Source organism: Felis catus, chromosome B2 (genome assembly GCF_018350175.1).
Source record: "Felis catus isolate Fca126 chromosome B2, F.catus_Fca126_mat1.0, whole genome shotgun sequence".
NCBI lineage: Eukaryota > Metazoa > Chordata > Mammalia > Carnivora > Felidae > Felis > Felis catus.
Window position 1 is genome coordinate 129,317,417 of NC_058372.1, and position 25,897 is coordinate 129,343,313.

The 25,897-nt window shown below is 39.9% G+C and overlaps 2 protein-coding genes across 6 annotated transcripts in view; both read left to right on the forward strand.

The window, feature by feature from the left end:
- Positions 1-281: 281 nt before the first annotated feature.
- Positions 282-15,654, forward strand: LTV1 (LTV1 ribosome biogenesis factor). The gene is made up of 11 exons (XM_006932075.5): positions 282-447; positions 1,449-1,580; positions 3,745-3,918; positions 8,358-8,445; positions 10,465-10,603; positions 10,969-11,224; positions 12,240-12,367; positions 14,067-14,206; positions 14,520-14,572; positions 14,783-14,983; positions 15,113-15,654. Exons 1-11 carry the CDS (start codon positions 445-447, stop codon positions 15,221-15,223), a joined length of 1,425 nt encoding a protein of 474 aa, XP_006932137.1. The 5' UTR covers positions 282-444; the 3' UTR covers positions 15,224-15,654.
- Positions 15,655-15,796: 142 nt separating this feature from the next.
- ZC2HC1B (zinc finger C2HC-type containing 1B) overlaps positions 15,797-25,897 on the forward strand; it is a 41,253-nt gene continuing 31,152 nt past the window's right edge. For 2 of the 5 annotated variants that reach the window (XM_003986619.5, XM_019831345.2), the window contains exons 1-2: positions 15,797-16,248; positions 25,563-25,624. In XM_003986619.5, coding sequence (XP_003986668.1) covers positions 16,221-16,248; positions 25,563-25,624 — 90 coding nt within the window. In that variant the 5' untranslated portion in view covers positions 15,797-16,220. Of the gene's footprint in view, positions 16,249-16,759; positions 18,048-20,078; positions 20,760-21,147; positions 21,345-25,562; positions 25,625-25,897 lie in introns of those variants that run through there. The other 3 variants (XM_045058155.1, XM_045058153.1, XM_023254462.2) reach the window with 3 other exon arrangements.

Below are 25,897 nucleotides of genomic sequence, written 5' to 3' on the forward strand. Positions count from 1 at the left end.
GGGATGCTAGATACGTTGCCTGCCTCTATTCTCGGTAGAGGGCGCTACAAAAGCAAGTTCCTCTAGAAACAGCAACCCCTCTTTCGCGCCTCACCGCCACAAAAGCGCCCAACACTCCCTTTCCTAGCTTACTTAATTTTGGCCGGAAAAGCCCCGCCCCCAGGGGAGAAAATAGCTCCACCTCCCAATAGCTTCTCGCGATCGTTGCGACGGAGCTAGCTATGGGTAACTTCCGGCCGCGACCGCTTCAGCTCTTCGGCGATTGGCCCATTTCCACCGTCTGCGCTTAACTTCCTGTATGGGTTCCGGGGTTGCACGTGTGGAGAGGCCTAAAGACGCAGCGGGGATTCGGGCTTTGCTGGCGTTTTGGTAATAGTCATTTTCCCGGGGCTGGCAGCGTGCCGTCGTCACTCTTCTCTGGAGTGAGCGCCGCGCAGCTGCAACATGGTGAGCAAGCCTCGTTGTCTCGGGTACGGGGCGCTCTGGTTTTCCAGACGCCAGGCGGCTTCCTCTGGTGCCAGTGGCTACTACGGCCAGGGTTTGGGACGGCTGGCCCGAAGGTGTGGGGAGGCGGCTTGGCGGCCCTGTGCCCCGTATGGGTCACCCTCACCACCCTGGGCATCCTTTGCAGTTTAGAGTGCTTCTCCCACGGCCAGGCCTCCCCGGGGAGTGGAAAGAAGAGAATGGCTCCCCATTTATTCCAAGGGGCCTGAAAAAGCCTGTGAACGCAAAACACACAAACGTATCACCCTGTGCTTTCTGCAGTCGGGAGGGGGAGTTGGCTGGTTTCTCCAGACGTTGGAATGCCAGTTGTCTGCTCATCGGGTGTTCTCGGCATAGGCAACTTGTGGGAGAGTCTAAGTTTGGGCCCGAAGCAAGGTGGCTTACTCAACTGGGATGATGCTTTCTCAGTTTAGGAAGTCAGAGTTGGGTAGGTTAATAAGAGTGTAGAAATGATGAATCTTACTGTAGTTGTGCAGTCCTGGTTTCACTTAATAGTTGGTACGCGCCGTGCATAACTTGCTGGAAATGGTCTTCCCCAGATTTTCTGTGGCAGGCTCCTCCTTGTCATTCTGGTTCCACCTGTCGGGGACCTTCTCTGAGCACCCAGTCTAAAGTAACTGTTAGTCATTTGTAAGTTACTGTGTTTTATTTTCTTTACTTGAAATCTTTTTTTACTTATGGTTTGCTTGATAAGAGTAGGGACTGTGACCGTCTCATTGCTGTATCCCCAGAACCCATAACAAGGTTGGGCACAAAGTGCCATCAAATGTTTATCGAAGGAAGGTAAGTACAGATTTTCTCCAACATTGTTGATGTTGCTTACCACAGAAATGTGAGTTTTAAAAATCTGTTGACCCTTTATGTAACTTCCTGAAGGTGCCTATGTGGATTATGGTCTTTTTTATTCTTTTTCAACGGCTCATTCTGATTCCGTTGCTTTGAAGCCTCACAGGAAGAAGAAGCCTTTTATAGAGAAGAAGAAAGCTGTATCTTTTCACCTGGTCCACCGGAGCCAGCGAGATCCTTTAGCGGCGGATGAGACTGCACCCCAGAGGGTTCTATTGCCCACACAGAAAGTAGGTCCTGTTATATAGCCAATAAGTTTGCAGGCAGACTGTCAGATTTTAAATAAATTGTTAACCGCTGCTATTCTCAGACAACTGTGATCTTCTGGGAAACAAAATCTGTGACTTAATTTTCAGTAAATGTGCTGATTTTTACGTCTTGGGTATTTGATTGAGAGGATAAAGCATCTTTATTTGAGATGTTTAAATGAGCAAATGTTATAAAGTAACAGTGGATATTTACTAAACTAGCTACAGTGCTGCATGATTATTTAGGGCACATCTTTGCTTTCCTGTCATTTCAAAACCACGGACTCCCTTTTGGAGTGATGATAACCTCATCACTTCTCTCATGAATTAGCTTTAAAAAATTCCAGGAAACCTTTAAAAAGTTGACTTGATTGTCAGAGTGTAAGTGTTGGTAAATTTGATAGGAAGTCTTGGAGAACATTGACTGTATCTAGCTTTTTAGTAAAGCCTGCTTGTATTGTATGTTGGGAAGGGTTTTTTTTGCATATAAATACAAGAAATTGTACTTACTTTTCAGGACCCTCTGGTCTTTTAACCCTCCAAGTACGTGATAAAATTCTGTGTGTGTGTGTTTCTTGGCCTGAATTTAAAAAAAAAAATTTTTTTTTTTAAGTTTTTAAATTAAAAAATTTTTAATGTTTTAAATTAAAAAGTTTTTAACGTTTTTTATTTATCTTTGAGAAAGAGAGAGACAGAGTGCCAGTGTGGGAGGGGCAGAGAGAGAGGGAGACACAGAATCTGAAACAGGCTCCAGGCTCTGAGCTGTCAGCACAGAGCCCAACACTGGGCTGGAACTCATGAACTGCGAGATCATGACCTCAGCCAAAGTCAGATGCTTAACTGACTGAGCCACCCCGGTGCCCTGGCTGAATTTTTTTTTTTTTTAATTTTTTTTTTCAATGTTTTTATTTATTTTTGGGACAGAGAGAGACAGAGCATGAACGGGGGAGGGGCAGAGAGAGAGGGAGACACAGAATCGGAAACAGGCTCCAGGCTCCGAGCCATCAGCCCAGAGCCTGACGCGGGGCTCGAACTCACGGACCGCAAGATCGTGACCTGGCTGAAGTCGGACGCTTAACCGACTGCGCCACCCAGGCGCCCCAATGGCTGAATTTTTTTAATTGAACTGTAGTTAGACATACAATGTTACATTACTTTCAGGTGTACAGCATAGTGATTTGACAAGTCTGTACGTTAAGCTGTGCTCATCACAAGCATAGTTACCATCTGTCACTGAACAATGCTATTACAGTACCATTGGCCATATTCCCTATGCCGTACCTTTTATTTCCACAACTTAACTCATTCTATAACTGGAAGACTGTATCTCCTGTTCCCCTTCACCCATTTGCCCATCCCCCCACCCTCCCCTTTAGCAGTCATCAGTTTTGTTCTCTGTATTTATGGATCTGCTTCTGCTTTTTTTTTTTTTCTTTTTTTAGATTCCACACATAAGTAAAATCCTATATGTTTGTCTTTCTCTGACTTACTTCGTTTAGCATAATACTCTTTAGGTCTGTCCGTGTTGCAGTGGCAAGAACTCAACGGTTTTTGTTTTTATGGCAGAGTAATACTCCATTGTGTGTGTATGTGTATATATATATACACACTACATCTTTATCCGTTCCTCTGTCAGTGGACACTTGGGTTGTTTCCATATCTTGGTTGTTGTAAATAATGCTGCAGTCAACATGGGAGTCCATGTATTTCTTTCAAATTAGTGTTTTCATTTTCTTTGAGTAAATCGTAGTGGAATTACTGGATTATATGATATTCCAATTAATTTTTTGAGGAACTCCATTCTCTTTTCCACAGTGACTTCACCAGTTTATATTCCCACCAACAGTGCACGAGTGTTCCTTTTTCCCCACATTCTCGCCAACACTTGTTCTTTTTTTTCTACCTTGGCTTGAATTGTTGCACAGAAATGTCTAGTAGAAGCAGTAATTGTTTTCATTCCATTTAACTTTTATATAGCACTTGGGTTCAGAATCTCTGTTTTTCCTGAGTTTTCAAGAATTCTTTGTCTCATTAGCCACATCTTTCGTGTGCCATCTGCCTCCTATTCTGAAAGCTGTGTTCACTGGAAGGTTCCTGTGGCTTGTGCTTGGAAGAGGTGCTGATTCCATTTTGTTTATTATCCTAGATAAATGACGAAGAACGGCGAGCAGAACAGAGGAAGTACGGTGTGTTCTTTGATGATGGCTATGACTATCTGCAGCACCTGAAGGAACCATCTGGACCCTCAGAGCTGGTTCTCACAAGTGCCTTCAGTGCACCCAACAGAAGAGACGAAAAAGGAGGAAGTTTAGAAATTTCAGTAAGGCTTTTTATCAATACGTGTGGGAGCGAGTGAAGAAACCACCATTTATAAATCAAGATAACTAGGGCGAGAAATGGTGTCAATCTGAACACAAAAATAAGCCACGCTCTCACTTGAAATCATGTATGTGTGTGCGCATGGGAGACAGTAGGCTTCCTGTTCTCTGGTGGCAGCGGTTGGAAGTTGCAGCCTTTGACAGGGTTGGAACCTTTCATTAATAGATGTAGTCATGTTAGAAAGCACCTTCCAATAGAGGAAAAGCAGCTGACATTCCATGCGTTAACTATGTAGTGTCATAAACTGTCTTCTAAGGTAGAACTTAATTTTTGTGGAATGTTCGGATCTTTAACAGTTGTGAAAAGCTGTAAGCTGACCAGAAGAGAATAGAAGCAATAGATATCGTAATGAAGTTTCTGATACTCTTCTCAACAAAAATGCGGTGTACTTTAATTTTTTCTTTAAAGTATAAGCTAGAGCACATATTTCTGTGAAATTAATACTACTAACAAGTTCTGTTTCCTTGTTTATGTTCAGGATACTCGTGTCATATGACTTTATCTTTTTATTTAGTATTAGTATATAGTAAATTTTCCTGTGAAACTTTTATATCACCTGACACTTAAAAAAAGCTATGTATTTATTGGGTTTGTTGACAAAAAGAAGAGTTAGAAAGGGCACGAATTTCTCCTGCTTCTCATTCTTCAATCCTGTCATGGTCTAGGTATTGTTTTCCTCAGTGAAGTGTGATCATAGCTCCTTCAGTCTATAGCTTGTTGCTTAAGGAGAGTCAAAGGGGTTGCATTTCAGGGTATCATCCCAAAGGAAGGTAATAACTGCAGCTGCTCTCGTTCACTCCCTAGTTGTAGCTCTCTTGTAAGGCTGCATAGTCCACTCCACAGCCCTGTCCCACTCCCACTGGGCTGTGTCCCACAGCCCACTCCCACATCTCTGTCCTAACAGAACCAGCTTCTGTACTGCTTCTTTCCCAAGGTGATATTACTATCAGGAGTAGGGTAGGTATCTTATTGGCTCACCTCCTTCCATGACCCAGTGAGGGAGGGAAGAGGGTCTGGTAGTGCTTCAACTTTATCTTTTTTTTTTTTTTTTTTTTAACGTTTCTTTATTTTTGGGAGACAGAGTGAGAGGGAGACACAGAATCCAAAGCAGGCTCCAGGCTCTGAGCTGTCAGCACAGAACCCAATGAAGGGCTCAGATCCATGAACTATGAGATCATGACCAGAGCTAAAGTTGGATGCTTAACTGACCGAGCTACCCAGGTGCCCCTTGCTTCAACTTTATTTTAGGGAGAAAAGTCTTAATAAAGTTCTTACATTTTTCTGGCTGAATTGTATTGGCTTTTAAAAGATTAGCTTTTTAAGGGGCACCTGGATGGCTCTGTTGGGCTTTGGCTTAGGTCATGATCTCACGGTTCACGCATCTCAGCCCCACGTCGGCCTCTGTGTTGACAGCTGCAGAGCCCAGAGCCTGCTTCTGATCCTGTGTCTCTCTGCCCCTCCCCCACTCATGCTCTGTCTCTGTCTCTCAAAAATGAATAAATTGTTAAAAAGTTAAAAAAGATTAGCTTTTGAAAGATTAAGTTTTAATCCTCAGTTAATTTTGGGTAAAAGTAATCACTGTCTAATTGGCTTTGTAAGAGAATAATGCTCTTAAATGGACGCTTCAGTGATATTTACAAAGGTGAGTGAATTCTATTTAAAAACAAAAATGCCATCTGTTTTCTGTAGCATGATGCAAAAATATGGATGAGTCCTTTGTGCTTTTTTGATTTTAAAGTATTTTGTAACAAACTGCCAAAGTTGAGTAAACCAGAAATATTGAATAAACCCTAGAAACAGGAAATGAAGCAGTACAGAAGTAGTCCTGTGTGAGCAGCTCGATTGTCACATGAAGGAAAGGAGGTCCTGCTGTGGTGGAAAGCAGCTGGGCAAACTCAGCAGAGTTCACAACTACTGCAACCAATAAAAACATACACGTTTTTTTAAATGTTTACTTTTATTTATTTTGAGAGAGAGTGAGCACGAGCAGGGAGGGGTAGAGAGAGACAGTCCTAAGCAGGCTCTGTGCCATATCAGTGCAGAGCCCGACAAGAGGCTCAGTATCACAAACTGAGATCATCACCTGAGCCGAAATCAAGAGTCATGCGCTTAACCGACTGAGCCAGCTAGGTGCCTCCACCTTTCTTTTTTAAGAACGTAATCCCTAAACTCTGTGATTGTGATTCTTTGACTGTTTTTCAAAATTCGAAAAATACCTCCAAAGGTGAATTCACTAAACACAAGCTGATCCTCCCTTTTATCTTTTTAAGGTTTATTCATTTTTCAGAGGCAAAGTGTGAGTGGGGGAGGGGCACAAAGAGAAGGAGACAAAGAATCTGAAGCAGGATCCAGGCTCTGAGGTGTCAACACAGATCCCGACGTGGGGCTCAAACTCATAGACTAGCAAGATCATGACCTGAGCTGAAGTTGGAGGCTTAACGGACTCAGCCATCCAGGTGCCCCTGATCCTTTTTTTTAATCCCACCTTCCAAGAATAATCAGAATATCTTACAAACAAAACAAAACTACATACATATTTTATAATTTTTAAAAAGTGATTTATCAAAAGTCATTAAATTGTGCACTTTAAGTGGCTGAATTGTATCATATGTTAATCCTATCTCAGTAAAGCTGTTTTTTCTTTAAAAAAAGAACTCTGTAGCAGAGACCAGATCTTTTCCTGTACTGTATGCCACCAAGAAGCGCCTTTTGGAAGCTAAGTTTGCTTGGTGTGCACTACTCCATAGCTTTTACTCATGCTCCTCAGAGGTTTCCAGTTTCACATGCTCCATGAGCCAGCGAGAACCAACATCTCAGCTATCTGCCTGCTACTAGACTGAGGATATGGTGGGTGATGAGGTACATGAGACAGATAACATGTGACCCTCACATTGGTAACTATTTGATTGAAAAAAGATCAAACAGAGCATAAGGACCAGTCAGTTATATGTGCCAGCGTAAGTGGAGGTATTTGTGTGGTATGAAGAATGAAAGAGATTTCACCCAAAGGAAAGTTCTGGGAAAGTGATCAAGAAGGCCTTCATGGAGGAGGGAGAAACTGAGCTGGACACTAAAGGGTGGGTCGTATTGAAGAGAGGAAGGAAACATTCCAGTTAGAAGGAGCATAGGTAGTAGTTGGATCAGTGTGTGACATGTGTGCTCCATAAATTACTTTGAATTATCCCATGATGTGAGGAACTGGACCTGAGTTACATGGCGGCCATCTTACCAGAGGTACTGAGTAACAATAATTTGGATACGTAGAATAGGCCTGGATTTTACAGACCCTGAAAATTAGGAGTGAAAAATCAAAACCCATTACAAGTTTGAGAAGGTCACCTTATAAAATATTACAGGAGTGTTAATCTGGAAGTGATGTGAAGGTTGGATTAGGTGTGGACTAGCTAAGCAGTGGTGGTAGTAATCTACATCTTGGTTAGCCATGAGCAAGATGGTGCCTGAAAGACTGATGTGAAATCACTTTATACAAGAGAGTTCAAAGGGTTCTAGGGATGGAGAGATGATTTATGACCATCCCAGGATTTAAGATACCCAGTTCAGGGAAATGCTCTGCTATTAACCAGAAATTGGCATGTTATCTCAGTTTAAGAGGGAAAAGATTAAATTTTGAGACGAGGACAGTGGCATTGCAAAATCTGGATTTGAATCCCAGAACTTCACTTGAGCACTTTGAGGCAGGCATGGCATTTGATCTTTCTTAGCTTTTGTTGACTAAAACATGCTGATATCTCATGAGCATTAAATGGAATAATACTGGAGAACACTTTGAAGTATTGCTTTGAAGCTGCTTGTTGCTTCAGCTGATGGAATATACATGTTTAAGTTATTTAACTGGAGCATAAGTGAGAGAGAATGCAGGATATAGTTGTATTTTCCTGGGACTGCCATAGCAAATTACCACACATTACCACTGGGTGGCTTAAAACAACAGAAATGTAATCTGTCACAGCTCTGGAAGTCAGAAGTCCAAAAGTAACCTTTCGGCAGCATTGCTTGCATTGTGGGGGCCCAGGGCAAGAACACTGTCCCATACCTATCTCCTCGCTCTTGGTGGTTACCAGCAATCCTTGGTGTTCCTTGGCTTTTGTAGACCCACTTGAATCTTCACATGGCATTCTCCCCTGTGGCTTCGTGTCATCACATGGCCTTCTTACAGGGACACACCAGTCTTGATGAATTAGGGCCCACCATAATCTACTGTCACCTCATCTTAACTAATTACATCTGCAAGGATCCTATTTCCAAATGAGGTCACATTCTGAGCTATTGGGTGGACAAGAATTTGGGGTGGGGGGAGGACACTTCAACCCAGTTCAGAAGTATTTCTGAATCTAACCATTGTGTAATTTCTCTTTCAAGACCACGGGAATTCAGTTGCCTTCATCAGTATTTGCATCAGAGTTTGAGGAAGATGTTGGATTGTTGAATAAAGCCGCTCCTGTTTCAGGTGTGCTTGATTTCTTGAACTTCTCAAGTGATTTGATCTGTGTTTTACAAACAAAGCATAGTAATGATAGTTTTTCTGTCTCTGATAAAGTGATGAAACAATTTGAGATGTGTGTAAATTCAGATTAGCGGTCATTAGGAAAGGATGAGTGAACAGGATACTTTTCTTTCATTGCCATCAAATTCTTAGTCTTTGAAGTTCCTTTTTGGAGAGGAAAGTAAGAAAACTGTTTTTGGAGATCCAGTAGGGGAATTTTAACCTGGACCTAGCCTCTTGCAGTGGAAACGATGACATTCGGTTAGCCTTAACATGTATATAGACTTGGGGGCGCTTGGGTGGCTTAGTTGGGTGAGCATTCGACTCTTGATTTCGACTAAGGTCATGATCCCAGGGTTGTGGGATTGAGCATGGAACCTGCCTGAGATTCATTCTCCCTCCCTCTCCCCCCTGCTCATGCACTCTCCCTCTCTCTCAAAAACAACAAAACAACCCCCCCAAACATACTTATGATAGACTAAATCTGCTTTCAGAATTTCTCCCAAGAGTGTATTTTATGGAAGTCCATTTTACCATCTGTTGCAGATACACTGAAAAGTTGTTTTATTTATTTTTACTACCAACATTGTATTTTAGAACAAACAAGTGATGTTTGGTATTTTCTGTTGAATTGTCTTGAGTAATATTTGCCTTGTAGCATTCATTCGTTCATTCCACAGATTTTTGAGTTACCACTATATGATGGGCTCTGGGCTTAAACCAGAATAAAGCATAATATCTGACTTCAGGGAATTTATTATGAGTTGGGAAAGATGGATAATAAAGAAATTACAGTTAATTGTGCAAGTGAATAAATGGTTTAGGTAATAGTGGGCAAGTTGTCCTGGAGAAAATGGTGTCTGTTATTTCTTAAGTAGAAGTTAGGCAGGTGGATGAGGAGGGGGGTGGGAAGGAGAGGATATTCTAAACAGGAAGCTGCATGTGCAAAATTGAGAGAACATGAATACAGGAAACCATATTTTAGCATGCCTAGAATGAGGCAAGAATTAGTATGAAATGAGGCTGGAGAGTCCAGCAGGGGCCATGTTATGAGGGGGGGTTGGAATGGAAGCCATGTCAGTTTACAAGTTTGAACTTGAGGTTTTTCATAGACTATTTTTACACACAGAAGACCATAGCTGAAGAAACAGGATTTATTAAACTCTCCTAGGCCAGAAGTTTAACAGGCCACACATACTTAGAGTTACTTTTTTTTAAGCTTATTTATCTTGAGAGAGAGCAAGCACACACACGCCAGGGAGGGACAGAAAGACAGAGACAGAGAATCCAAAGAAGGCTCCATACTGTCAGCGCATAGCCCAATGTGGGACTCCAACCCACAAACTGTGAGATCACCACCTGAGCTGAAATCCAGTTAGACATTTAACCCACTAGCCACCCAGATGTCCAAATTTGAGTTACTTCTTACAGGTGAATTTAAAACCTGATTCTAACTGCAGGTGTATGCTGTGAATTTTATAAGTAGATGAAGTTTAATATAGTCTGTAATGCAAGAGGTTTTATGATTTGAGTACTGAAACCAGAGGTATTGTTTCCCCATCTCCTCCCATTCAACCCTCTCTATGTCTGTTCCACACTAGACTGAAAGTTTTTTTAATTTTTAATTTTTAAAAAATTTTTTTCAATGTTCATTTATTTTTGAGAGACAGAGAGCATGAGTGGGGGAGGGGCAGAGAGAGAGGGAGACACAGAATCTGAAGCAGGCTTCAGGCTCTGAGCTGCCAGCGCAGAGCCTGACGCGGGGCTCGAACACACGAACTGGGAGATCATGACCTGAGCTGAAGTTGGATGCTTAACCAAATGAGCCACCCAGGTGCCCCTGAGCTTAAGGTTTTTAATTATTTTTTTAATCCTCAATACATTGATAGGTAGAATGTGGCATAGAATAGGTACTCAGATTATGTTACAGAAAGGAATGCTGTTTTCTTGGGAATTAGTGCTCAGTTTTTGTTTTCCTTCTAGGACCTCGACTGGATTTTGATCCTGACATCGTTGCGGCTCTTGATGATGATTTTGACTTTGATAATCCAGACAATCTGCTTGAAGATGATTTTATTCTTCAGGCCAATAAGCCAACAGAGGAAGATGGAATGGATATACAGTACGTGTTGTTTCTTTCAAATTGGGAATGACCTGACTGTTGGTTCTTCTGTAGGATGGTATCTATAGAATGTTAAAACTGCAAGAGACCTTTGAGAACATTTAGTGTGAGGCTTTTGTATTTTAGAGCAGAAAATGTGAGACTTGAGGTCTTTACAAATTGACGATAGGTGGGGCTAAAGTCCAAGTTGCCTGATTGCTGGTTCATTACTTTTCCAGCCATACCAGACAGGTCAGGCAGCACAGCTGTTCCTGCCTTAAACAGGAATCCTCCCTGAAATACCCTCAAATTTTACTTGTGTAAAGTCATTTGGTTCTGTTGTTTCTCAAGTTGTTTTGACAGTTAATTTATGACTCTGACTTTAGGAAATCTGAGGCTGAAGATGACAGTGAGTGGGAAGATGTGGATGATGAGAAGGAAAGAGGTAGAGATGACGATAACTATGGCTCTGCGGGCTCATCAGATGAGGCCATGTCTGTCCCTGGAAAACCTCCTGGGGCTGTAGAAAATCATTTGTTCTGGGAAGAGGAAACTAAAAGTCGCTTTACTGAGTATTCTATAACATCCTCAGTCATGAGAAGAAATGAACAGCTGACTCTTCATGATGAGAGATTTGAGAAGGTAAGGTTCCCAGATAAGGAACCTTTTGATACTGGTTCCTGGTAAATTTCTTATGACATCGGAACTCAAAGCCAAACTTTCAACATTAGAAATCGCCTGTCTTATTAAAACAGATCACAAAACCATCCTAGTTTTAATTCTGGAAAGAATGCATATAGATCTGAGACAGCTGATAGAACTTCCTGACTTTCCTTAGAGAGGTTTGATATTTTGATAATGAGAGTCTGACTCCAATCCCCAAGATTATGCTGTTTTCCTCAAGCATTGGCCTGAGCATAAACAAAATTCCATTACTTTTCTGTTTTTTTGTGTATGTTTGTTCACTGATATAGCCCCAAGTCTAATGTGGTATCTGGCATATGGTAGGAATTCAGACTGTTCAGCAAATGATGAATGGGTGGATGGTTGGTTTCCTTTAGAGTGAATCTTAAAGGTTCTAACTTTGCTACCTTTTCACTAAGTACCAGTAGGTGAACTGTTACTACAAATAACCTCACTCTTCAGGATTCACATCATCCCATTTACTCTTAACAGAGTTTGAATAATACAGTAAACATCTAAACAAGAATGAAATTTGTAACTAAGCCCCCTTAAAGTCTGCATAATCACTGAATTTGAAAGCATCTGTAGAATCTGAAGTAAAGATTTCTACCTAGCATTGTTCTCTAAGCTGGACAGAGTGATCATCTTTCACTTTCATTAAATGGCAGCCTATTTTCCATCTAAGTGTAAGTCTTAAAGTACTGGGTAGAATGTCTTCCACATACCATTGTAATGGTGCTTGTGATCTCATGGTGGTGCTTAAGTAATTGTGTAGAAAGGAAATTAATGTAAAAACCAGGGCGCTTAGCTGACTGAGTTGGTGGAGCCTGCGACTCATGATCTCAGGGTTGCGAGTTCAGGTCCCACCTTGGATGTAGAGATTACCTTTAAAAAAACTTTAAAAAAGTAACATTTTAAGTGCTGTAGTTTTAAAACATTTTTTTTCATGGTATCTTTTCTCTTTATATACAAGTTTTATGAGCAGTATGACGATGATGAAATTGGAGCTCTGGATAATGCTGAATTGGAAGGTTCCATTCAAGTAGACAGCAATCGCTTAGAGGAAGTCTTGAATGACTACTATAAAGAGAAGGCAGAGAAGTACGTGCCTCTTCCTTGTTCACTTACTTTTTTTTCACTTTCATTTTTCTGCATGTTTTCTTACGGTCTTAATGGATTTCCATCCATCATTAAAATAGTGTTTATTGTCTCAAATGGAGGGTAGACTCAGCTCAAGACAAAGTAGTATTTTCTAGCTCTTAGTTCCAAAAAGTTTTTAAAAACCATAGCAGAGATAAAAGATGAAAACCAAAGTATAATTGTTTTGCAAGGGTCAGATCCTTGAGAGAGATGGTCTTTAGATTTCTGAAAACATTATTTTCAAATTGAGGAAATCTATTGGATTCAGTAAAGCTGAATTTCTCTAGAGAGTGAGTAGGTAAGGATTCTTTCTGTCTTTATTTCTATTTTTTATAGAAGGAAGGGTGATGATTAGATATTGGGTACCAGAGGACCAGAGTTCTAAGTCCATAGTTGAGAGGATACAAGAATGAAAGGAGCATCTTGGTTACGGGGAACACTGCCCATGTCAAAAGAACATTCTGAGAGCTTTATTGATAGGATTATTTTATTGAGAGAAACAAAGTGTTAATGAACGAGGAGACTTCATACCTGAAGTTGGTATGGAGCTCGGAGGCATGACAGGCAGGGTGACTTTTCTTTTTTTCATTTTCAAATAAAGTTTTTAGTTCAACATCTGAATCTAGAAAATCACCCAGTCAGAATCTATATTGAGAAAATGTTTTGTTTCCTTCAGTGTTGACTCACATTTTGATATTGAGGTTCAGAAGCTGACTGTGACTTTGGGTGGGAACATACTGAGAACCACTTTCTTTATGGCTCTGACCTGAGAGTCAACAATTGAAGGGCTTGAGGGTTAGAGTGGGGAGGTGCAAGATCACATTCCACTTGGAGAATAAGGTGGTGCTTTTAGCCTCCTTGGTTGAAGAATTCTGACTTCTGATTATATATGCTCTTCTCATCTTTCTGAAATGCCAGGCATTCTGAGAAGTTGATTTTTATGGCTCATAGAAAAATAAGAATTTGTCTCTCCAGCCATATTAGTATAACTTTATGGCCAAATATTTGGCAAATCAACATCCATATTGAGGTGATTTTTCTGCGAGAAACTAATGAAGTGTTTATGTCTGCTGGAAGGGTCTCCTTTTCCGTGATCACTATCACTTGCAGATCCTACAGTGGAACAAGGGCTACATATATTGAGTGAATTGTTTGATCACTTTGGAGAGACAGATTGGGTAATAACTTTTTGAGGCTTTAAGAAGACCATGTTTTAGGAAAGCTGCCATCTTGTTTATTGTAACCTTGCAGAGATCTCTTTTCTCTCAGTGGAATGAACGTTGGGGCTGGGGAGAGCTGGGATTTTTTTGAAATGCCATTGTTTCTGGGGCGCCTGGGTGGCTCAGTCGGTTGGACGTCCAACTTCGGCTCAGGTCATGATCTCACAGTTTGTGTGTTCGAGCCCCACGTAGAGCTCTCTGTTGACAGCTCAGAGCCTGGAGCCTGCTTCAGAGCCTATCTCCCCCTCTCTCTGCCCCTTCCCCGCTCTCACTCTGTCTTTCAAAATAAAGGTACACACACACACACACACAATTTTGAAATACTCTTGTTCCCATAGCTCGTCAAACATCCATACCAGTTTTAGTAACATACAGTATAATAATGGGTGGTGTTTTGTTTTTCCCTCTTTTGCTGCCTTTTTCAAAAACTCAATCAAAAGTTGTGTAAAACTGAATACTCTGGAACCCTTTGAGGATCAGGACCTGCTAATGAATGAACTGGATGGGTCTGAGGAGGAAGAGATTGTTACTGTAGTTCTCGAAGAAGCTAAAGAGAAGTGGGATTGTGAATCTATTTGTAGTAAGTATTTTGGTGTCCTTTTTACTGATAAAGGTATGGTAGTGATTTTAAAGTATTAAATACATCAGTATTTTGAAAAAGTATGTTTTCTGTGAAAATGATTTAGAAAAATAATATTCCTGTTACTAAGTTGCAAAAAATTTCAAAACATCTGTAATAAGAGAGACTCTGCCATTTTGGCCCCCATGCTATAATAACAGAGACTTCATTAAAGTATGAAAAGATCAAAGTTGGGAAGATAGTAGGAACTCAGTAATGTTTTCTGAATTGAAAGTGTTCGTATCGATACGTGTTTATTTGTTTTTTTTTAAAGGTACATACTCCAATTTATATAACCATCCGCAAATTATCAAGTATCAACCAAAGGTAAGTCTTGGTGTCCTGAGCTACTTGAAGTATGCAATGCAGAAAACAGTGGACGAATCATTTTTTCACAGTAGCTGTATCCTTTTGTGGCTGGAAACACTATTGGGAAGAGCAACACATGATATGTCATTAGTGAGCTGTGTGTGTGTGTGAGCTCTTTTTTAATAGGAATGGGAAATGACCTTAGTATGATTTTTGTTTTTATTTCAGCCCAAACAAATCCAAATATCTTCTAAAACAGGAATACCTCTCAATGTCTTACCTAAGAAAGGACTCACAGCAAAGCAAGTTGAAAGAATGCAGATGATTAATGGCAGTGATCTGCCAAAGGTGTCAACCCAACCTCGATCTAAAAACGAAAGCAAAGAAGATAAAAGAACGAGAAAGCAAGCTATAAAAGAGGAACGCAAGGTGAAGTACTTTTCTCAAATGGAAGATTTACAAAGAGCTTATGGGGGCAGTGGTCATAGAGATTTTCTTTTGTAAAATTAGTCTGCGTTTGTTTGAAGATTTGAATAACACTAATGTATTCTTATACAGGAACGGAGAGTGGAGAAGAAAGCTAACAAATTAGCCTTCAAACTGGAGAAAAGAAGGCAGGAAAAGGAGTTGTTGAACTTGAAGAATAATGTTGAGGGTCTCAAGCTATGACAGTAGAACATTTAGGAAAAGGTGCCTTCCCCATTGGGGTTCTTTGTTATGTTCAGTAACGTACAAGGATCTTCAAAGAGACAAAACTATGTAATCTGCCATTTTTACTAGCAAGTATTTATACTACCAAGTTTTCTGTGCCATCTGTCTTGTAAATATTGTAACATTTAAAAAATATTATAAACGTAGAATATGCTCTGAAATAAATGATGTCACAAATGTGAAATGTTTGGATGAGTTGAAGGAAAACATCTTCATAATGTAAATGGAATTGGTGTATTCTTCATTTATTTGTATGATTGTCCCAGCTGTCTTTTGCAGATGTTCTCAAATATTTCTTTGAAACCTCTCCACTCCTTTTCAGGAGTTAAGTGGTTTAATTTGCTGTATGTAGAAAAGTGACCCCAATAAACCCCATTTTGAAATGCTAAGTGGTAAGAGTTTTCCTGAGAAGATTCCACTGGTAAGAAACTAAGTTTCCCCTGCTGTATGCAAAGGCCTATTTCAAAAGGATGGTAAAACTGAATATTAAGGTTGTTGGGACTCAATTACTGGATGACTGACTTTTGGAATTTAGGAACAGTGAAGACAGGAAGCAGAAGAAGAAATAATCAAGAAAACTTCCTTGGCTTCAGTAAGTACCTGGCTCAAAATCAGAAATATTTACTTCAGTTTAAACTAGAAAGTTTGTCTTTCAAACATTATTTAATGCTTGGAATCGTTCATATTTGATTAAAAGACATAGTTGAAAACTTTCCTTGTTTTCTTGGTGAGGTTTTTGTTTTGTTTTGTTTTCGGTTTTTTCCCCTGTAAAACTTCTTCAAGGCTCAAGCAGTGACACCATCACAATTGTTAATTATTTGGTAAACTGTGACTTCCTTGCAACAGATGAGTTGTTAGTGACCCTTGTTCCTGTGTCCATGACTAATGTGTTATCTGGACTGTTCTGGGGGAAAAAAAAAATCCGTGGACGCTGTTGGTCTGAGTTGGGAACAGAATGGCTGAGACAGAAGCATTTTTAGCCGGTGAGCTGTGTTTGGTAACTAAATTATTAGAAAGGCTTTTCTATAATTCATTTGATTACAACGTTTCCCAACTTGGTGGGTGTTATTTTGTTCTGTTTGTTTTAAATTGTAAATCTGGGTACTCAAGGATTTTTAAGAGCTGTGAAAACCAGTAGCATTAGGTACTCAACCAGCACTGATACTCAGCAGAAGAGCTTGTCTTTATAGAAATAGACTCTGACTGGGGAGTGTATGTTTAAGTGTCAGTCTGCAGAAGCACAAGGTCAAGTGATGGTTTATGTTAATAACTCTGTGAATGTATTAAATCCTGACAAGATTGACCATTTATTTTGGTAGCTATCTCAGTTGAAGGTATTAAAACCAGCAAACCATCAAGAATCTTAGACTTAGAATATTATTTTGACTTGATATTATTCAGATTCCTAAGGAGCCTCTTTTTTTACTATATATATATTTTTTTCTTTTTTTCTTTTCTTTTTTTTTTTTTTTTTTTAAGTTTGAGAGGGATAGAGAACAAGAGCAGGGGAGGGGCAGAGAGAGAGGGAGACAGAGAATGCATCCCAGCAGACTCTCCGCTGCCAGTGAAGAGCCTGATGCGGGGCTTGAACTCAACTGTGAGATCATGACCTGAGTTGAAACCAAGAGTCAGATACTTAACCCACTGAGCCACCCAGGTGCCCCACCTTAGGAGTTTCTCATGTCACTTCACTTGATTCAACACATTTAAATCAGCACATGTTATAGTTTGCAGTCAAGGAAAGGTGACTACAAGCCATGAATCTTGCTGACGTATTACTGTGACTTAGGCTGGTTATCCTCCAAATGTAAAGATCATCTTTCTATTCTAGAGAGCAAAATTTACATATTTTGGGTTATTGTGTAAAATTTTGGAGTATTTATTATTTGAGTTATTTATAAACAATGGTTGGGAACTTAACAGAAGGTCCTTGTGAATGTTGAGTCCAGAGCGATAAGGGGGCTTTTGCCTTCAGAGACCACATTATCTGTGGAGGCAGGGTGTGCAGCAGAATCTGACCACACGAAGTCACGTAAGTACCACTTGAAATGGGGATCTTGGTACTTGCTGTTCCCCTTGAAGGGCTTACCTCAAATAAAGCTTACTTAAGGTTGGTTTTCAGTTGTCACCTCCAACTATAAGCTTTCACCTGACCGTATTTAAAAATAGCAACATCCCTTCCCCGCATTTTTTACCCTCCTTCCCTGCTTTATGGTCTCCATAGCATGTGTTGGCATCTTGTTTTTCGTTCTCTCACTATGGCAGGGAATTTTTGCTGCTTTATCTGCATGGTCTAAAACAACTTGTGGCATTTGATAAATGTTCACTAAGGAGTATATAAATGAATGGATAGGGAAGACATTTCACCACTGCTTAAACTTGGAAGGAACGCTAGGACCTAAGCCTCCAGGTTAGCTAGGAGAAAAAAGGCCTGAGGCATCCCAGGTAGAGGGCAAATTCATGAAGAATTTGCCTGCTGTACTGGAAGCCCCTATTTTGTATGAGCTTACTTTTTACTTGTTATAAAGTCACTTTCAGATACTTCAAAACTGTTGATTTACAAGTTTAAGTATCAAGAGCTATTACCACTTGTGTATATTGTTGTGTGGCCCATTGTATCCATACCTCCATTGCGATGTCATCAAATCATCTCAGGTAAAGGACAGACAGCTCCAGCCAGCTTGTAACTTTACTATTATCAGGACATTTATGTCGCTTTTTCTTGCACATTGATTAGTATGTTTTATCCACCTTGGTTGTTACAATGAAGAATCAGGATAAGGTAAAAATTCTAACGGCCTTTCTTTTTTTTTTTTTTTTTTTTAAGAAATAGAACATAGCTACCTGTGGTTCCATCCTCAATTTCATTCCACTCTTTCCCCTCAGGAACTCTTAAGTACTGTCTAGATTATATTAATCATCACCTGTATGGTATTCCTAAATACAATGTCTTGTGTAGTGTAGTTTTGAAACACTAATCTGGCTTTATGAGGGTAGTAGTTACTACCAGTTGATGAAGGCATGCTTGAGCTGAATGGTCTCTGAGCCTGAGTTCCACGTCTAGAATTTACAAGAGCCCTAGGTGGAGATGTCATTGAGCCAGATGATGAGTGAATCCTAGGGAACACAAGTCCCCTCAGTTGAAACATCTTGGATCTCCTGCATAAATATGCTTAGTGGCTGAATGCTCATTTTATATTTTCTGCTTCTAAGGTCACCATGATCTGAAGATCAATGCAGAACCTTCCTGTGGGGTGAAATGGGTGTCCTCAGCTCATGTAGATGTCAGACTGGGAAGGGAAGAACAGGCACTCCAATGGGACATGGTCAAATAAGCCAAGTATAGAACAGAATGGGAGCCAGATACACTAGGACATACTGTCCTCCCATTAAAAGGCAATGAATATCTTGCTCACAGCAGCCTTCAACCTGGCAGTTTTTCATTACACGCCTTCAGATATGGACTGGTTGCCTTCTAGTTTTTCCAGTTGTTATCTTGGGAGTTACTTTCCCTCTTGTGTTGAATTGCCTATTTGCTGTGTGTTTTACTCACATTGTGGAGCACATCCTCCAGTAATTCTTGAGACAGGGTATGTGGGAAGTCAACTTCTTGAAACCCTGCATGTTGAAAAATACACTCAACTCTCATATTTGATAAATAGCTCGGCTGGGTATGAAATTATAGGTTGTAGATTATTTTCCCTCTGAAGTTTAGAGGATTTTCCCCCCATTTTATAAATTTACTATATGGGAATCTGAAGCCATTCTGATTCCTAATATTTTGTATGTTGTTATTTTCTTTCATCTCCGTAGAATTCTGTCTCTAGCATTCTGAAGTTTCACGATGTTACAGATCTATTTTCATCTGTTGTGTGGTGTCTTTTCAATGGAGGCTCATGTCCTTTCACTTCTGGAAATCGTTCAAGTTTTTTATTTTCTTCCCTGTGTTTTCTCCTTTTTTTCTCTTGAATTGTTATTTGGAGTAGGACCTGCTGGACCAGAGGTACTCAAATTGCTTATGTTTCTCTCCCATCTCTGTGCCGTTTTACTCTACTTTCTGAAAGATTTCCCTAAGTGTATCTTCCAGACTTTGTTGAGTTTTTCATTTTTCCTAGAAGACTTTTAATTTCTAAGAGTTTTAGTTTTTATTTAGATTGCTTTTTTATTTGTTTTGGGCTTACATGCTAGAGTTTTTCTTCAGATCTTTGGAAATTCTTGTCGGCTCATTAAGAATAGAGAAAGGAGGCACTGGAAATTCTGAATAGATAAGTGACATTTGATAATTTTGAGCTTTATTGTAGTCTGAGTGAGCTCTTTGGGTATCTTTCCAGTGTTGGTATCTTTAAGTATTTTGTCATGGAATGGTTATATTCTCAGGGAAGTTTTCATTCTGCCTTGAGAGTGAGTCTGGTAGGCAGAGTTCTATGAGCCAGTAGAGGAAGGGGATTTGGAGTATTCTCTGCTTTCAGCATCACTATTCATGAAAGTAATCACTAGGTTAATCGCCATATATGCACACATATGTCATCAACCTTGATTAATCGAGTCCCTATTTGCAAATTTGCCTACTTGCTAAAATTTGAAAACCTAGAAACAATATTGTGGTGCTTTCATGGTCATTTGCAGACTTGCACATAGCAGTTAAAAAGTTGAGTCACAGGGCACCTGGGTGGCTCAGTCTAAGGTTAAGTGCCCAGCTTTTGCTCAGGTCATGATCTTGTGGTTTGTGGGTTCAAGCCCTGCTTCTGGCTATCTACTGTCCATGCAGAGCCTGCTTCGGATCCTGTGTCACCCACCCACCCTCTCTCTTTCTCTTTCTCTCTCTTTCTCTCTCTTTCTCTCTCTTTCTCTCTCTGCCCCTCCTCTGCCAGTGCTCTCTCAAATACAAATATTTAAAAGAAAAAAAGGTGAGTCACCCGACATGCATGTTCCCAGCAAAATTAGAACAAAGTGATGCCCTGCCTTCTTGTTTCAGCTCTCATCCTGTAAACAAGTGTCCTTTTCACAGTCTGTGCCACATTTTTCATATTTTTGCGATTTTTCTTGGTGATTTTGCTGTACAAAATGACCCCCAAACACAGTGTTGAAATGTACTCTAGTGTTTCTGAGTACAGGAAGTCTGTGATGTGCCTTATGGAGAAACTATGTCTGTTAGATAAGCTTCATCCAGGCATGAGTTACAGCATTGCTGGCTATGTGTGTTCATGGTTACTGAATCAACAATATATATTTATACAAGGTGTCTTTAAATAGGTTGATAGGTTGATAAAAATAGGGTGACCAGAGGCTCACAGGACCTTGACACTGTATTTCCCCTAGAAGTAGTAAGTCTGTATTTGCCCATTCAGTGCTCACAGAGACTTTATAGAATGTAACTACCACAAATAATCAGGCAACATGAGGCGCTGCTGAAGACATGGGTAGGCAGACCTCCTCTTTCAATCCTTTTGGGAGAGTAGACAGGCTACAGTTGGAGAGGGCAGTCACCCAGAAGGTATGGAGCGGGGGTGGGGGGGGGGCGTCTAGGAATCCACTCTTTTCAGAACTCTTTCATCTTGGCCCTCCATATTTTAGCAGGCTCTACCTCATTTATCTCGTCCTAATTCCAGAGATACTTGCTGCTCTGGGGATTCCTACAACTTTGAAGGGTTCTGCAGTGTTGGTTGGGAAGTGGATGTTGATGTAGTTTTAAGTCTTCTGGGTCACTTATGTCTATCAGTTTTCCAGAGTCCAATTTTTTTATTGTCTTCCTTCCTCCATGACTTGTGGCTCTCTCTGTCTCTTTTCCTTTACTGCAGTTTTTTGGGGACTTGGGGGGAAAGCAAAAACTGATTTGGGTGTTCTCTCTGCCATCCTGTCTTAATTCCTCTTTTTTCTTTCAGAACTCATGTTCCTGAGATAAGTTAATAAGTTGTTACCCCCTTCACCATAGGGCCATGGAAGATGTTGATATTGGTAGTAGTTGTATGTTCTGGACTGCAAAGGACAACGTGAGAGTTTTTTGATTCGCTGACAACTGAATGAGAAAATGTCTTCCTTTTCTTTTTTCTACCATGCCTTTGTAAGGAAGTGTGGATTGGTAGGTGTCTGTACAGAGCATTCTTAACTTCCAGCTCAGAAATAGTAGGTCTAGTCAGAAGTAAAATTTTTTCCAATTTCATTACAGCCATAATCCTCTCCAGGCTTCTCATAAAATTTTTGAACTGAGATCTTTGTGATGCTTATTTTTCATTGTTAACATGCTAAACAAAACTGTTGATGGCTTCCAGATCACTTTATTTTCCTTATTTAAAAAATTGTCTTAAGATTTTAAACCAATGTATAAAAATAATAGCCAATGTATAAAAACAGTGGCCACTTTAATAGTCTACTCAGTAATACTCCTCTTAGGGTAAAGACAAATAGCTAAGTTGGTACTTACTGTTTTAGAATATTTCCTATCAAAGGGTTCTTTTTAAAAATGTCAGTGTTTTAATTTTTAAAACAATAATGAGTATTCTTTGTAGAAAAATTGAAAATGCAGGAAACTAAACGTGCACCTTTATTATCACTTAGGTGTGTGTGTCACATATATGTGTGTGTGTGTGTGTGTGTGTGTGTGTGTGTGTGTATGTGTATCTATACATGTAATGATCTATTTCCAGTCTTTATTTGTAAATATATGAATAAAAATGTATCATTAACATTTTCCATGTTATTCTCCCACAGATTATTTTTAATCACTATATTCTCATTCACTGATTGGCAACCTATTTTTTAGTATAATTTTTGACTTTGTAGGCCATACGGTCTCTGTTAACAACTACTCTACTGTTGTAGTGTGAAAGCAGCAATAGATATTATATAAACAAGCAAATGGGTGTGATTCTTTACTAATAAAGCTTTATGTACAAAAACATACAGTGCCAGATTTGGCCTACTGGCCACAATTTGCTGACCCCTAGATGTTTTTTTAAACTTTTTATTTTGATAAAATTAGTGCACAAGAATTGCAAAATAGTAGGATCCCATTCACCTTTTACCCAGTTTCCCCAGTTTAAGGTCCAGTTTAACTAACTATAGTACAATATCAAAACCAGGAAACATGCATTGGTGCAATGTGCATTTATAGTTCCAGACCATTTTGTTACATGTATAATAACCACAACCACATTATAGCTACAGAACTATTGCATTACCCAAAGGTCTCCCTCATTGTATCCTGTATAGTCGCAACCACCTCCATGCCTTCCTTGTTGGCAATCACTATTTTCCATCTCTATAATTTTGTCATTTTGAGATTGTTACACAAATGAAATCAGACAGTATGTGATCTTTTGAGATCGGCTTTTCTCAGCATTGAGATCCATCTAGGTGTTGCATATATCAATAGTGTTCTGTTGCTGAACAGTATTCCAGGGTTTGGATGTTAACAGTATAACCATTCACCTGCTGCAAGGCCTTTTGGTTGTTTTAAATTATTTTAAGGTTCTAGTGATCATATATTCTATGTGATTCAGCATTCTGGAACAAGTACTATAGACCTCATTGATCTCCATGTTTGGTTTAAGTGACTTAGGCACGTGTTCCCTTCCTTATAGTCAAGCTTCAGAATGCAGTATTCCAGGTGTTCTGTTGAATATTGTATCTCATTATTTTAAACTCATTGAACTAATTAAAACTCATGGATTTAAATCAGAGGCTATTTATCCTTCAGGGACTTCCATTTGTTTTGCAGGTTAGTACTGACATATCTGCACTTATGGTAATGGTTGGATACATAGTCTTAATACTTGTAGAGACAGAGACTCAAGTTTTGAGTCTCAGTGTTATTGCTTACTACCTGTGGTCTCGAGAAGTCCCCCAACTTTCCATCTCTGTTTTCTTATCTGTTAAAAAAAAAGGTGGTACCAACTCTGTCTTGCAGGGCTGCTGTGAGAAGTAAAGGAGATTACATAGGAAAAGCGTTTGGGAAACCGGAAAACACTACACAAACGTCACAGTAATAATCATAAAAATCATCCTTCATTAGCAGTTTAGAAAAAGCAGTTTTATAATTAAGATGAGTACCTTTTATTCACTAGTAAGTGTGTGGAAGGGTGGAATATTCTTGCTGAAAAAAAAAAAAAAACCCACAATTTTAAGACCCAGTTTTACAGAGTTAGAAGGCCAAAAGAACAGAGAGGAAGAGTAATATTTCTGTATGCTGTAATGGATGACCTGTGTTGCAAATACAATACCATCTGGCAGATGTGAGAAGAAATCATTTAAATCAACAATGTCTGTAATGAGCTACCATCTGATTCCTGTTAATCAGTCCTTCCTTTTTCAAACCTTTTCTTGGTTTCCATGACCCTGTTCTCTCCTGTTTCTCCTTCTGGCTTATCATCCTCATCTTCTTGGCCCTTAAATACGGAGTTCCCTAGGGATCATCCCTGTACTTCTCTTTCCATGACCTCTTCCCTGGCAATATCATGCCTTTACATCACTCTCCAAACAAAGCCTACATCTGTGTCTCTAGCCCTGACCTCCCTCATTTCCATCCTGCTGGCTGGATGACTCTCTCAAACTCAGTATTTCCAAAGCTGAGGTCATTTTTCTTACTAAGATGGCCCTTCTTTTCAAATTCTGTTTCTGTCCACAGCCCGACCATGTTCTGTGTCCTTCAGCACTGTTCTCTCTTTGCCACTTCCCCACTCCCTCCACAGCTAGTCATGTTGTCAGTTCTTTGAGCCTGGTGTCTCCCGTTTCCTCTTTTCTTTCCAGTTCCAGCCTACACCTTTAGTTTTTTAACTGAAATCCCATCTTCCCTCCCACTACCGTCCATTCGGCCCTCCTCACCTTTGTCACATGAACCTTCCACAGCTCTGTTCAGATTCTTCTTCATGTCAGCGGTTGTTCCCCTTGTTTGTAGGATAAAGCCCAGATTGTTAATCTAATATAAAGTCCTCTCCATGATCAGCTTTTCTAATCTTTATGTATTCAACTCCAGGTGAACTTTAAGTAATATGAAGCAAAATCTTCTCAGAATTCCATGTTTTCCTTTTCTTTTGACACTTCTCTAACTTTAATGTAATTGATGCCCACATTCTTTTCTGTGCCGGACATATGTATGGTTTCTCTCAATATTTCTACAGACTTGCATGTAGCAGATATTTATTGAATGACTGGTCTTGTGGTAGAAACTCAATTCTTGTTTGACCCATACGTTCAACAAGTATTTACTAAGCACCTTACTATGGGTCAGGTACTTTGAGACATGGGACATATGTGGGTGCAATCTCGTGCCTTTTTTTTTTATATATATATATTTGACTTTATTCTTCATTTAACTTTTAAAACACTATAGTTGAATATCAATAACAATAGCAAGTAGTGAGCGTATTGGATTATAGTCCTTCACTCATTCACAACTGTATATAAAATGCCAGCAGTGAGTGTTCTTCACTGACCTCAGTAAGAGGTCTGACACCAACACCACCCCTAGGATGATGCTTATCCTCACATGCTTCTCCACTGTAATGGTCCCATCTTTCTTGATTTAGATAGAACTCCTCAGTTCTTTCTACTCGGTCCTTTTCATCAGTATTTTATACTCTCTCTCAGGTAGGAGTTTTTCCTGCAAAACTCTTTGAGAGAGAGAAAGCCATTCTCAGGAAAGTTGACCTTAAATTTGATTATTAGGTGATCCTTTACATATGACCTATGATAAATTGCCATGCCTTCATTTAGCACACACACAGACGTTGCACTCTAGTAGGAATCTCAAAGATGTTACTGTTAGATAATTTATCACTTTTAAAAAATATTTATTTATTTTGAGAGACCGTGCGCACAAGTGAGGGGATGGGCAGAGAGGAGAGAGGGAGAGGATCCCAAGCAGGCTCTGTGCTGTCAGCATGGAACCCAGTGCAGGGCTTAATCCCACAAACCCGTGAGATCATTGACCTGAGCCAAAATCCACAGTCAGACGTTCAACTAGCTGAGCCACCCAGGTGCCCCAGTTAATTTATGACTTTATACTAAAGTATTAACTTTGTACTTCTGTCTAAAGCAAAGCTATCAGGTGCTTAGTTTAGGAGTATATTAAATGTACTCTGGTTGCCTGAAGGATATGGAATTTACCTGTTTAGTGAAGTGAGAAGTCTCTGTTAGAAGAGGAAAATGGGTGAGTTCATGAAATATCTTCCTAAGAGAAGTTGGTGGGGAGGGAAAAGAGTGAGGAGATCAAGCTATTGAGGTCCCCTCCAGTTAGTCATTTCTTCTTGGGCAGGCAGTTCCACGAAACTAACATAATGTGCTTTTGGATCTTATACAGATGGCAATCAGGAGTTACTTCCCTGTGAAGTCTGTGGAAGACGCTTTGCAGCAGATGTTCTGGTAAACATAAAGACATTTTGTAGATGTGTTTCGTTGGAGTTAAATGAACTGTCAAGTCAGTGAGGAGGCTGTAGCGGCAAAGATTAAAGACAGATGTGGAGAGAAAGCGAGGGAAGAGGATAGGATAACCTATGGCTGGCAGGCCCGGAGGACACCGAGGCGGATAGATGCCACCCCATTCAGAAGGGAGTGTAATTAAACATGGTACTCTTAGAAAAAGGATGCCAGATGAAAGTGTTTTGGCACAGCTCGTTGTCTCTTGAGAGCTTTTGG

Bases quoted from the DNA above. Each gene is read 5' to 3' on its own strand.
- LTV1 (XM_006932075.5), top strand. The intron at 10,604-10,968 runs GTACGTGTTGTT...CTCTGACTTTAG, and splicing joins GAAGATGGAATGGATATACA to GAAATCTGAGGCTGAAGATG. The intron at 12,368-14,066 runs GTACGTGCCTCT...CTCAATCAAAAG, and splicing joins TATAAAGAGAAGGCAGAGAA to TTGTGTAAAACTGAATACTC.